We start from the raw sequence: 13,687 nt of genomic DNA, 5'->3' as shown, positions 1-13,687 counted from the left end.
TTGTCTAGGGTTAAAAAGAGAAAGATAAGATTCTGCAGCCTACATGCTCCACCGGGTTTGCTTGCACGCACTTTTTGACGTGTATTTTAGAAGAAAGATAAAAATTTGTAGGTGTAAAAAGAGAAAGATAAGATACTTCAGCGGAGGTGCTCTAACGAGTTTGCTTGAACAATGTATTTTATATTTAATATTGGTGTAAAATATTAATATTTTGGATCTTAAGAAGACAGATAACCTTTTACCTAGCACGTTCTCCAGCGGGTTTGCTTGATCGCAGTATATTAAGTGTATTATAGAATAAATAAACAATTTTTTCGGGTTATAAAGAGACAGAAATAATTATGAAATCTACATGCTCAAACAGGTTTGATTGCGTACAGTCTTTTACGTTTGTTTTTGAAGAAAGATAAAATTGTGTAGGGTTAAAAAGAGAAAGATAAGATTATGCAGCCTACATGCTCCACCGGGTTTGCTTGTACACACTTTTTTATGTGTATTTTAGAAGGAAGATAAAAATGTGTAGGATTATAAGAAGACAGATAAAATTGTACAGCTTACATGCTCCACCGTGTTTGCTTGCACGCACTCTATGACGTGTATTTTAGAAATAAGATAAAATCGTGTAGGGTTATAAATTGAAAGAGAAGATTCTGCAACCTACATGCTCCAACGGTTTTGCTTGCGTGCAGTCTATTATGTGTGTTTTTGAAGAAGGATAAAACTGTGGAGTGTTGAAAATAGACCTATAAAATTATGAAGACTATGTGCTCAACCTGGTCCGCTTGTACTCACTTTTCGAATGAAAATTCAAAGGGCTAGTACCCTTTTTTATAGTCGAAAATGATTAGAGGGTAACTAGCCCCCCTACGCCCTTCATTCCCCCAAACACATCCCATAAAAATTTTGAGATAGCCATTTTGTTCCGCGTAGTTGATTTGAAGATAAAAAATATGTTTTTGAGGAGGACACTCCCCCATATCCCTCAGGGCAAGGGTTTTAAGTTATACCCTGGGAGTATATAAGTTTTTTAAAGAATGCGTTGTCGTAGAAACTTCAATAAAAGCTCATTTGACTGGAAATTCAAAGGGCTACTGCTCTTTTTAATAGTCTAAAGTAATTGGAGGGCAACTAGCCCCCCTCCCACACCTATCATTCCCCCAAACACATCTGAATAAAAAATTTGAGATAGCCATTTTTTTTCAGGGTAGTTGATTTCCAGATAGAAAACTTATTTTTGAGGAGGACCCCCGCAACCCTCAGGGTAAGGATTATAAATTCTGCCCTGGGGGCATATAAGGTTTTTATTGAAATCTTTGTCATAGAAACTTGAAAAAGGGCTCAATGGTATCAAGTTTTCCATTTCAGGTCAACTAGAGGAGATATGAAACTAAATTAAACAGGACCATTTGTGTCTAGATTTTTAAAAGGGTGTATGCTATTAAAAATTGCTGAAAATTTTTGTCCAGCATACAAATAGCTGGCCAAACTATAAAGTCTTAAAAAACAAAAATATTTAAAGTATTATTTTCTTTTTCCCTGAAAAGACTATGTCAATATAAAACGAACAGAAATTAATTAAAAAAAAACTTTTTCCAGAAAATCAGTTTTTCAAAGAAAAGTAAAGAACTTTATTAAACAAAAACCCCTAGGCCTTCCCAAGGCCAGAACAAAATTGCACTTTACTCAAAAAATATAACTGTTTTTACTTTTATAACTTTAAGAAATAAAATAATATTAACATTTTGATTACTAGCTATCAGTATATGCATATTAAACTGACAATGCACATTCATTTGTATTTTTTCAGTAAAGTGCAAATTTTGTTCTGACCTTGGGAAGGCCTAGGGGTTTTGCGCCCAGCTTATGTTAATTTCTGCTCGTTTTGAGTTTGACTCGGTTATTTATTGTAATTTCTGTTCGTTTTGGGTTTCATTTATTTATTGATCCTGATTTGTGGATGTTTCACGCTTGGTATTTGTTTAATGGAGTTCTTTACTTTTCTTTGAAAAACTTATTTTCTGGAAACTTTTTTTTATTTAATTATTAGTAAAGACGGCGGGTGCAGTTAAGATGTTAAAAGTAGAATATCCAAGACCTAATGTGTATATTCGTAGTTAAAAAAAATTTGGATAAATAGTAAGGTAAATCTGCGAACCAAGAGTAGAATATTGGAGGCTATAGTGATTACAGTAGCCAAATATGGTTCTGAAGCATGGGTGCTCCGTAAAACGGCGGAGGATTTTCTAGACGTTTTCCAGAAATATTGCTTACAGATTGTTTCGGGTACCCGACTGACTTACTGTATTTCAAAGAGTAGGCTGTATGAAAAGTGTGGTTCAATATTGCTATCTAGGACTATAAAGAACGAAAGGTTGAGATGGTTAGGGCACGTTCTGTGGATGAAGGATGACAGATTGCCAAAGATTGTCCTTTTCGGCCAACCGTCCAGGACTAAGCGGAAAGCAGATCGACCTCGGTTTGCGTGGGAGGATGTCGTAAGGAAAGATTCAAGGGAAATGGAAACTTCTATGGAGGGTGGCTTTGAATAGATTGGGATGGACGAGGAACGTGCCTAGCTGTGTTGGCTTCAGGCGACTTGGTTTTGCGGTGATTTGTTTGTAGTAATAGTAGTAGTTCAAAAGAGAAAAATAAAATTGTTTAGCCTACATGCTCCAGTGGGTGTGCTTCTATATATTGAGCTAGTATAATGTGTTAATCTCCATTAAACTTAAAATTACATATTTCTTAAGAAGTATTAGCCCTAGTTTTCTGCCTGATATTTTTAAAATCGCACACGATTATCGATGATATATCAGTTTGTCCAGTTTTATTTCAACCCCCCCCCCCCCTTTGTCTCCTTCGAATTCAAATGTTCTAACTAGGAGAACGATCCATTTTTCTGTCAGATGTTTTTCACATCACAGTTGGGTTTCAATGACTTATCAGTTTAGTATTTTTGAAGCCCAGTACTTCACCCTCCTCTCTTCTTTTTGTTTGGCCTTGATGTATCGAATTTCCCAAATTTTTGCTGAAAAATGATCACACACTATTCCCCCCTTCTCTCCTCCAAATCTAAAATATTCTAACTAGAAGCACGATCCAATTTTCTGTCAAATATTTTTCACATCACAGTTAGGTTTCAATAACATACCGGTCTATTAGTTTTGAAACCCGCCTCTCCCTTCTGTCCTCTTCTTCGGGCTGGTCCTTGATGTATCGAATTCCCCAAATTCTCTACTGGAAAATGATCACACACTATTGGACCCCCCCCCTTCTCTCCTCCGAGTTTGAAATACTAGAAGCACGATCCAATTTTCTGTCAGATATTTTCCACATCACAGTTTGGTTTCAATGACGTGTCGCTTTATTAATTTTTAAACCCGCTTCTCCCTTCTCCCCTCTTCTCCAGGTTGGGCCTTGATGTACCGAATTCCCTAAATTTTATAGTGGAAAATTTAAAATATTTTATACACTATTTCAATCTCTCCCCCATCGTTCCCCCTGGATCCGCCACTGGTTGTCGGTTTATTAGTTTTGAAACCCGCCTCTCCCTTCTCCCCTCTTCTCCAGGTTGGGCCTTGATTTTATTTCAACCCCCCCCCCCTTTGTCTCCTTCGAATTCAAATGTTCTAACTAGGAGAACGATCCATTTTTCTGTCAGATGTTTTTCACATCACAGTTGGGTTTCAATGACTTATCAGTTTAGTATTTTTGAAGCCCCCTACTTCACCCTCCTCTCTTCTCTTTGTTTGGCCTTGATGTATCGAATTTCCCAAATTTTTGCTGAAAAATGATCACACACTATTCCCCCCGTCTCTCCTCCAAATCTAAAATATTCTAACTAGAAGCACGATCCAATTTTCTGTCAAATATTTTTCACATCACAGTTAGGTTTCAATGACATACCGGTCTATTAGTTTTGAAACCCGCCTCTCCCTTCTGTCCTCTTCTTCGGGCTGGTCCTTGATGTATCGAATTCCCCAAATTCTCTACTGGAAAATGATCACACACTATTGGACCCCCCCCCCCCTTTCTCTCCTCCGAGTTTGAAATACTAGAAGCACGATCCAATTTTCTGTCAGATATTTTCCACATCACAGTTTGGTTTCAATGACGTGTCGCTTTATTAATTTTTAAACCCGCTTCTCCCTTCTCCCCTCTTCTCCAGGTTGGGCCTTGATGTACCGAATTCCCTAAATTTTATAGTGGAAAATTTAAAATATTTTATACACTATTTCAATCTCTCCCCCATCGTTCCCCCTGGATCCGCCACTGGTTGTCGGTTTATTAGTTTTGAAACCCGCCTCTCCCTTCTCCCCTCTTCTCCAGGTTGGGCCTTGATGTGTCTAATCCCCCTGATTTTTTACTGGAAAATGAGGATACACTATTTCAATCTCTCCCCTCCCGCCTCCTCCCCCTTCTCCCCCTCCTCCCAAATTTAAAATATTCTAACTAGATGCACGATCCAATTTTCTGTCAGATGTTTTTCACATCACAGTTGGGTTTCAGTGACATGTCGGTTTATTAATTTTGAAACCCGCCTCTCCCTTCTCCCCTCTTCTCCAGATTGTACCTTGATGTATCAAATTCCCCAAATTTTCTACCGAAAAATGATCATACACTAGGATCTGCTTTCGAATTTCCATGTTAATATCTAACCTTCACATACATTTTAAAGCTTAATATGAACACAGAATTTGAGGATTTTCTTATGCATTTTTCCTTCAAACGATTATCCTTCTTGTACCATTAACCACATAATTTTCACCTTTGTTCCCACTGTGTATTATTTTTTTATATATTAAATGTTTAATTTTGAATTGGACTGATATATTTTCTTCTTTGAGTAACTATACTTTACAAATTTAAAAGAAATACTGCTAATTACTGCTGGCAAGTCACTATCGAAACAAGCCGCCTTCACCCCAACACGCTGCACCTCAACAAGGCCAACACGCTGCTCCTTCGCCCCAATCTATCCAAATCTTCACTATTTACCTCCTCCATGAAGTTTCAATTTCCATTAAATTCTTCTTGATGACTTGCTCCCACCCTATTCGGGAACCACCTGCTTTCATGTGTCAAAAAGGTCGGTTTTCTTTTTTGAAAAGGAAAATCATCATTTGCACATATACGCACTTCAAACACTTCAGCATTCTAACACTTCAGCTTCTTCATAAATTATAGACAGCCTCAAATCCTCATGAAGGTTATACGCTTTTACCCAAATCTCAACCTGTGTTAATTTTTGCTCAAATATTTCTACTCATTTCACAAATATTTTCAATTTTATCATTTTGTATCTAATTTGAAAGCTAAGGACGACTCTTGGCCTCTTTGGTCTGATTACGTATAGAGAGAAAATAAACCCTAAGATTGGACAGAATAACTCCTCCCCTAGAAATTTTGGAACTGAGCTTTAGGATTTGTACGTGAGTTTGAAACATCATTTGCTAGTCTGAATTTAGTTTTACTTATCACATGAATTTCAACTACCATGTATTTTAACTACCATATATATATATATATATATATATATATATTAATTAAAAAAAAATTTCCACAAAATAAATTTTTCAAAAAAAATATTCAAAAAATTTCAAAAATGGCCTAGGCAAAGTAATGGCAATGGAACTGAGTTGATGAAATGTTGGTACTTGTTATTATCAGGGCAACATGAGAAGAACTACCTGTAGAATCTCAAAGATGCTGTATGAAAAACATGTTTTTGCTGCCTTGCGAGGTATTGCTCACCCCATGACAAAGATTTAAACTTTAATTTTTTGGAATGAAGGGGCAAAAAAAGGTACCTAGGTTAGGTTCCATATTTAATATATGCAATGCTTTTTGTTGAAGTTGTACCTTTGGGCTGTAATCCATTTATTTTCGGGTCTGTTTATCGATCTCCGTCGGGTAACCCAAAAATATTTTTCGAAGTTTTTGAACCGCTGTTGAAAAATCTGGAAGCGTTGAAAAAACCGGTTATTATTTCGGGTGAATAAATTTTTCAAAAAAAAGTAAACAACTCAATTAAACCAAAAACGAACAAAAATAGAATCAAATAATCGCTAAATCTGGTGATGGGATTTTCGTAAAGTATAAGTTATATATTTTCGAGTTATAAGTTATAAGTTATATACATGAATTTTAACTACCATGTAGACTAAGCATCCACCCAGCAATTTCCTTTTTGGGGGAATACAAAATAGGTCAATGGTGTGAAAGTATAGAAATTATGGCAGAAGCAAGGCCGTATCTAAAGGGGCTACTGTGTATGAACCCCCTCCTCCTAAAATTTTTGGCCGGCTCGCGAAAATTGAACAAAAATGCATGTAGCAAATTTTAAACAAATTTTTGATGCATACTTTAACAAATTAAACAAATCTTTTATACACATTTAAAAAAATTTGTACCCCACTCCCTCCCATCATGGATATTAGAACCATGTGGAATGGTGTCTAAAATCCATGGTCGTTACTTTTCTTGCCTTGTTTTCTGGAGAGAATTTTTGGGTCTATTTGAGGCCAACAGTTTGAGAATTCCTTTACCAAGCTCATTTATGTCACATAAACCAGGCTTTCTAACTGAAGCAGTATTTAACCTAATAGGCCCAATTTTGAATTAAGTTGAAGGGTCCAGTAAATTGATTTTTTCTTTTTTTTTTTTTTTTTTTAATAGTTTACGTAGCTAAATTTCAAATGGATTACGCATGATAAATTTAAGATTTCGTATACACATAATAGTATGTAATCATTAATCGTAAAACACGCACAATAATTTTCTAATAGATTCTGCCGCTAAATAAATAAAATGTCTTACTAAATTATCCAAGTTGAGTTATTATATAAATTATAAAACAGTACGTCCCTGGTTTTTTACTTATTTTGGATTTTTTTTTTTAGGCTGGTCTCACGTGTGCCGGCCTCCTAGGCAAGCCTTTAACACCTGATGAAATAAGTGAAGCCTATAGACGATTGACAACTAGAATTAGAGTATGCCACACTGGCCATCAGGAATTGCACCCTAAGTCTCTCTTAATTTGACTGTTTCGCTCAAAGGGTTCCGCGCTCTCTTTTGTAAAAACACACGAGTTTGTGTCTCTCATCATGCCTTTATTTTACTTTGTGTTGCTCACATCGTCTTCTAGGGTCACAGACCTTTTGGTACATCGAGTTTGCAGCTACCCATTGATTACACATCCCCCAATCTCGATTTGGTAGAATGAAGCTATTCTTTGTCCGTAACACTTCATTAGACTTTTCAGAATTGACAAAAGTTTGGAGTTTAAGAATATTCATTCGCCTTATTCATAAAATTCATTAAAGAAAATGAAGATCAGATATAGAAATTTTTGTTGTACCCTTTTTATAGATTTTTAGCTGATTTTAACTTTTAAAATAAAATTATTGTAGTGCAAGTGGGTTTTATTTTAATTTGTAATAGTAGTGTCAAATTTTGCAGGAACTTCGACTTAATAAACTTATCCGTTCTAGAACGTCTTGGTTCACAAAACGGCAGTTCAATGTATGAACTTAGAGACGCTTAGCACGTGGATCCATTAAGAAGCTTTTTTCTGTGTTCATAATACCCCACCAGAAGTCTTCAAATTTGCAGCCATTTTGAGTTGTTTCTTTCTCCTAACTTTCTAATTCACAAGTTTCCTCTTCCTATTTCAAAAAAGTTGCTCTCAAAACAAACCATGAGTAAGTTTTTACTACCCCATTCAGGTATGTACAAAGCAAGTTATCAGTTGAAAGAGGTAACGGAACTGGATGAACGGACTACCAATCAGGGTCAGGGGGAGGGGTATTAAGTTTAGACCAATCATGGTGGCTTTAAAAAGAGATTAGATAAAAAACAAGTTTTTTCAACTAAAAGTCATGAGCAACAGTAAAACTTAAAACAAACAGAAATTATTACGTATATTCTATATATACGTTCTATATATATATGTATAGGGGGCGTACGTTCGCCCCCTATTCAATACCTCGCTTTTTACGCAAAGACATAGTTATAAGATTTTCGACTATACTGAACAAAATGGCCATATAAAAATTTTGATCGGGAAATTTTAGGAAAAAATTAGCGTGGGAGGGGGCCTAGTTGCCCTCTAATTTTTTTGATCACTTAAAAAGGACACTAGAACTTTTAATTTTCGTTCGAAGGAGCCCTCTCGCCATATTCTAGGACCACTAGATCGATACGATCGCCCCGGGAGAAAACAAACAAATAAACACGCATCCGTGATCTTTCTTCTGTCAAAAAATACAAAATTCCGCATTTTTGCATATACTTGTAACTTGTACATTTGGGTTCTCTGATTCGCTAAATCTGGTGATGGGATTTTCGTAAAGCTTCTATCACTTAGAGGGTGTTTCTCCCCTTTTTTTGAAAATAAGGCAATTTTTTCAGGCTTGTAACTATTGATGGGTAAGACTAAACTATTGATGGGTAAGACGAAAAACAAAAGCAATAAAAAAAACTGAAATCACACCTGAAGTATAATTCGGGTATAAAGATACTGTGTATTTTTTAAATAGGTGGAATTTCAGATATTTAATTTCGAACAAAAGCAATAAAAAAACCGAGGTCACACCTGAAATATAATTCGGGTATAAATATACTGCATATTTTTTAAATAGGTGTAATTTCAGATATTTAATTTCGAACAAAAGCAATAAAAAAAAACTGAGATCATTCCTGAAATATAATTCGGGTATAAAGACACTGCATACTTTTGAAATAGGTGGAATTCCGGATATTTAATTTCTAACAAAAGCAACAAAAAAAAACAAGATCACACCTGAAATATAATTCAGGTTTAAAGATACTGCATACTTTTGAAATAGGTGGAATTTCAGATATTTAATTTCGAACAAAAGCAATAAAAAAAAAACTGAGATCATTCCACATAAAAGAGAAATATAATTTGAGTATAAAGATACTGCATACTTTTGGAATAGGTGGCCTGATTTACTCTCCTGTGTGTATTTTTGGAAAAGGATAGAATTGTACAGGGTTAAATAGGAGAGATAAAATATTGTAGCCTACCTGCTCCACCGGGTCTGCTTGTGCGTACTCTTGTCTGTGTATTTTAGAAGAAAATAAGATTTGGGGAAATATTTTAGAAGAAAATTATGGTTGGTTAAAAGGAGAAAGATAAGGTCATGTAGCCTACCTGCTCTGCTGGGTCAGCTTATACTTACTTTTTTATGTGTATTTTAAAAGAAATGTAAAATTGTGTGGGATTATAAGGGGGAGGTTTAGGTTTTGCTGCCTATATGCTCCACCAGGTCTGCTTGTACGCACTCTTTTATATATATTGCAGAAGAAAGAAACAATTGTGTAAGATTATAAGAAGACAGATCAAATTGTGCAGCCTACATGCTCTACCAGGTCTTCTTGTATGCACTCTTTTATGTGTATTATAGAAGAAAGATAAAATTGTGTAGGGTTAAAAAGAGAAAGATAAAATCATGCAGCCTACATGCTCCACCGGGTTTGCTTGCACGCACTCTTTGATGTGTATCTTAGAAGAAAAATACAATAAGAAGACAGATAAAATTGTGCAGTCTACATACTCCACCGGGTCTTCTTCCACGCGCTCTTTTATGTTAATTTTAGAAGAAAGTTAAACTTGTGGCGGGGTAAAAAGAGAAAGAAAGCATTATGCAGTCCACATGCTCCACTGGGTTTGCTTGCACGCAATCTTTTATTTGTGTTTTAGAAGATAGATAAAATTGTGTAGGGTTATAAGAAGACAGATCAAATTGTGCAGCCTACAGGCTACACCGGGTAATCTTGCGCGCAATCTTTTATGTGAGTTTTAGATGAAAGATAAAATTGTGTAGGGTTAAAAAGAGAAAGATAAAATTATGCAGTGTACATGCTCCACCGGGTTTGCTTGCGCGCACTCTTTAATATGTATTTTAGAAGAAAGATAAAATTGTGTAAGATTATAAGGAGACAGATAAGATTGTGCAGAGTACGTGCTCCGTCGGGTCTTCTTGCACGCACTCTTTTATGTGTATTTTAGAAGAAAGATAAAATTGTGTAGGATTATAAGGAGACAGATAATATTGTGCAGCCTACGTGCTCCGCCGGGTCTTCTTGCACCCACTCTTTTATGTGTAATTTAGAAGAAAGATAAAATTGTGTAGGATTATAAGGAGACAGATAATATTGTGCAGCCTACGTGCTCCGTTGGGTCTTCTTGCACGCACTCTTTTATGTGTATTTTAGAAGAAAGATAAAATTGTGTAGGATTATAAGGAGACCGATAATATTGTGCAGCGAACTTGCTCCGCCGGATCTTCTTGCACCCACTCTTTTATGTGTATTTTAGAAGAAAGATAAAATTGTGTAGGATAATAAGGAGACAGATAATATTGTGCAGCCTACGTGCTCTGCCGGGTCTTATCGCACGCACTCTTTTATGTGTATTTTAGAAGAAAAATAAAGTTGTTTCCGTTTAAAAAGAGAAAGATAAAATTATGCAGCCTAAATGCTCCGCCGGGTTTGCTTGCGCGCACTCTTTGATGTGTATTTTAGAAGGAAGATAAAATTGTGTTGGATTATAAGGAGACAGATAAGATTGTGCAGCCTTCATGCTTCTTCGGGTTTGCTTGCACGCAGACTTTGATGCGTATTTTATAAGAAAGATAAAATTATGTAGGATTATAAAGTGTTGAGTTAAAAAGAGGAAGACGTGCTCCGCCGGGTCTTCTTGCACGCACTCTTTTATGTGTATTTTAGAAGAAATATAAAATTGTGTAGGATTATAAGGAGACAGATAATATTGTGCAGACTACGTGCTCCGCCGGGTCTTCTTGCACGCACTCTTTTATGTGTAATTTAGAAGAAAGATAAAATTGTGTAGGATTATAAGGAGACAGATAATATTGTTCAGCCTACGTGCTCCGTTGGGTCTTCTTGCACGCACTCTTTTATGTGTATTTTAGAAGAAAGATAAAATTGTGTAGGATTATAAGGAGACAGATAATATTGTGCAGCCCACGTGCTCCGTTGGGTCTTCTTGCACGCACTCTTTTATGTGTATTTTAGAAGAAAGATAAAATTGTGTAGGATTATAAGGAGACAGATAATATTGTGCAGCCAACGTGCTCCGCCGGGTCTTCTTGCACCCACTCTTTTATGTGTATTTTAGAAGAAAGATAAAATTGTGTAGGATTATAAGGAGACAGATAATATTGTGCAGCCTACGTGCTCCGCCGGGTCTTCTAGCACGCACTCTTTTATGTGTATTTTAGAAGAAAGGTAACATTGTGTAGGATTATAAGGAGACCGATAATATTGTGCAGCAAACTTGCTCTGCCGGGTCTTATCGCACGCACTCTTTTATGTGTATTTTAGAAGAAAGATAAAGTTGTTTCCGGTTAAAAAGAGAAAGATAAAATTATGCAGCCTAAATGCTCCCTCGGGTTTGCTTGCGCGCACTCTTTGATGTGTATTTTAGAAGGAAGATAAAATTGTGTTGGATTATAAGGAGACAGATAAGATTGTGCAGCCTTCATGCTTCTTCGGGTTTGCTTGCACGCAGACTTTGATGCGTATTTTATAAGAAAGATAAAATTATGTAGGATTATAAAGTGTTGAGTTAAAAAGAGGAAGACGTGCTCCGTTGGGTCTTCTTGCACCCACTATTTTATGTGTAATTTAGAAGAAAGGTAAAATTGTGCAGGATTATAACGAGACAGATAATATTGTGCAGCCCACGTGCTCAACCGGGTCTTCTAGCACCCACTCTTTTGTGAGTAATTTAGAAGAAAGGTAAAATTGTGTAGGATTATAAGGAGACAGATAATATTGTGCAGCCCACGTGCTCCGCTGGGTCTTCTTGCACGCACTTTTATGTGTATTTTAGAAGAAAGTTAAAATTGTGTAGGATAATAAGGAGACAGATAATATTGTGCAGCCTACGTGCTCTGACGGGTCTTATCGAACGCACTCTTTTATGTGTATTTTAGAAGAAAGATAAAGTTCGGGTTAAAAAGAGCGATAAAATTATGCAGCCTAAATGCTCCGCCGGGTTTGCTTGCGCGCACTCTTTGATGTGTATTTTAGAAGGAAGATAAAATTGTGTTGGATTATAAGGAGACAGATAAGATTGTGCAGCCTTCATGCTTCTTCGGGTTTGCTTGCACGCAGACTTTGATGCGTATTTTATAAGAAAGATAAAATTATGTAGGATTATAAAGTGTTGAGTTAAAAAGAGGAAGATAACATTGTGTAGTCTACATGCTCCACTGGGTTTGCTAGCGCACACTCTTTGATGTGTATTTTAGAAGAAAGTAAAATTCTCTAGAACGATAAGGAGATAGATAAAATTGTGAAGCCTACATACTCAACCGGGTCTTCATGCACGCACTCTTTTATGTGCATTTTAATAGAACGATCAAATTGTGTAGGGTTAAAAAGAGAAAGACAAAATTGTGTAGCCTGCATGCTCTACCGGGTCTGCTTGTACATACTCTTCTATGTGTATTTTAGAAAAAAGAAAAATTGTCTAGGATTATAAGGAGACAGGTAAAATTGTGCAGCCTACATGCTCCACCCGGTCCGCTTGCACGCGCCCGTTTATATGCATTTCAGTAGGTGGCTCCCCTGGGTCCCTCAGCGCGTCCCCAGGTGGTGGATAGAGGACGCCCCACAGATATGTAGAATACCTCTGAAGGAGGTGTGGACCAGGACAGACCTAGTCTTTGGGGTCCCTAGTAGAAACTGGGGCACCCTCACGCGGAGGCCTTAAATACAGGCAGAGGAGGAAGAAGGCCTCTCGAATGTATACTCAGCAGGTCCCACCAGCAAGTGCACACTTCCTGTTAATTATAAACGTCCTCCCAGCAATAGGTTAAATTGCATAGTGACGCAGAATACTATCGTGGAAGGGTCCTATATTGGATGACAACTGCGGCAGGGTGTGAGATCCAGATCTATGGACAGCAGCCTCTGCAAAGGGCTGCCTCGACCCTGTCGTAGCACCCGCAGGACTGGGGACCCTGCAGTCAACTCTATTCCCGCTTAACAAGTGGCGCCCTTCGAGGAAATTATAGCCTAGTAAGTGAAACAGCTTTTGCACTGGATTCTGATCAATAGGTATTTCTCCTGGACTTGGTTTGTTTTGGTTGTGTTTTCGGGCGGAAAAACCTCTTCCTAACTAATTTATCTACTATGGGTTGCCTCCCTGCAGTAGCATATTATTAGTCTTACGCCGTAGTGGCGTAAGACTAAACTTGATGAAACTTATGTTTTTGAAATCAGCATAAAATCCAATTCAAAATTCCGTTTTTTAGAGTTTCGGTTACTAATGAGCCGGTTCGCTCCTTACTTACAGTTCGTTACCACGAACTGTTTGAAAACCATCCTTTTTAAACGAACAAGAGTGATTAATAACTTTGTCAAAATAATGCCTCCTAAAAATTAGTGCCTTTCAAGGCCTACGTGTTTAACGTCACTGGGGCATGTTCACACTGTTCACAAGAAGACGTTCACAGCAGTGTTGGTTCTGGCCTCACATGTGCCCCAGACAAAATCTTGATTGCCCTCGTCCCTGTCTCCTAAAAATTTTCAGGCCATATTTTAACAAAATTTTCATTTGTTAGCAAAATTTTCATTTATCGACAAAATTTGAATACAAAATATAACAAAAAACATTAAAATTAAAGAA

At 36.8% G+C, this 13,687-nt stretch overlaps 1 protein-coding gene across 3 annotated transcripts in view; it reads left to right on the top strand.

Annotated features, from left to right (window-relative positions):
* LOC148944183 (transcription initiation protein SPT3 homolog) overlaps nucleotides 1-7,411 on the top strand; it is a 56,556-nt gene extending 49,145 nt beyond the window's left edge. For all 3 annotated transcript variants that reach the window (XM_089100179.1, XM_089100180.1, XM_089100181.1), the window contains one exon: nucleotides 6,903-7,411. In XM_089100179.1, the coding sequence (XP_088956305.1) occupies nucleotides 6,903-7,043 (141 nt within the window). In that variant the 3' untranslated portion in view covers nucleotides 7,044-7,411. The remainder of the gene's footprint in view (nucleotides 1-6,902) is intronic.
* The last annotated feature ends 6,276 nt before the right edge of the window (nucleotides 7,412-13,687 follow it).

This window comes from Artemia sp. Qi Xiang Cuo, chromosome 14, assembly GCF_049724085.1.
Source record: "Artemia sp. Qi Xiang Cuo chromosome 14, ASM4972408v1, whole genome shotgun sequence".
Taxonomy (NCBI): domain Eukaryota; kingdom Metazoa; phylum Arthropoda; class Branchiopoda; order Anostraca; family Artemiidae; genus Artemia; species Artemia sp. Qi Xiang Cuo.
This window is presented reverse-complemented; position numbering and strand designations above follow the sequence as displayed.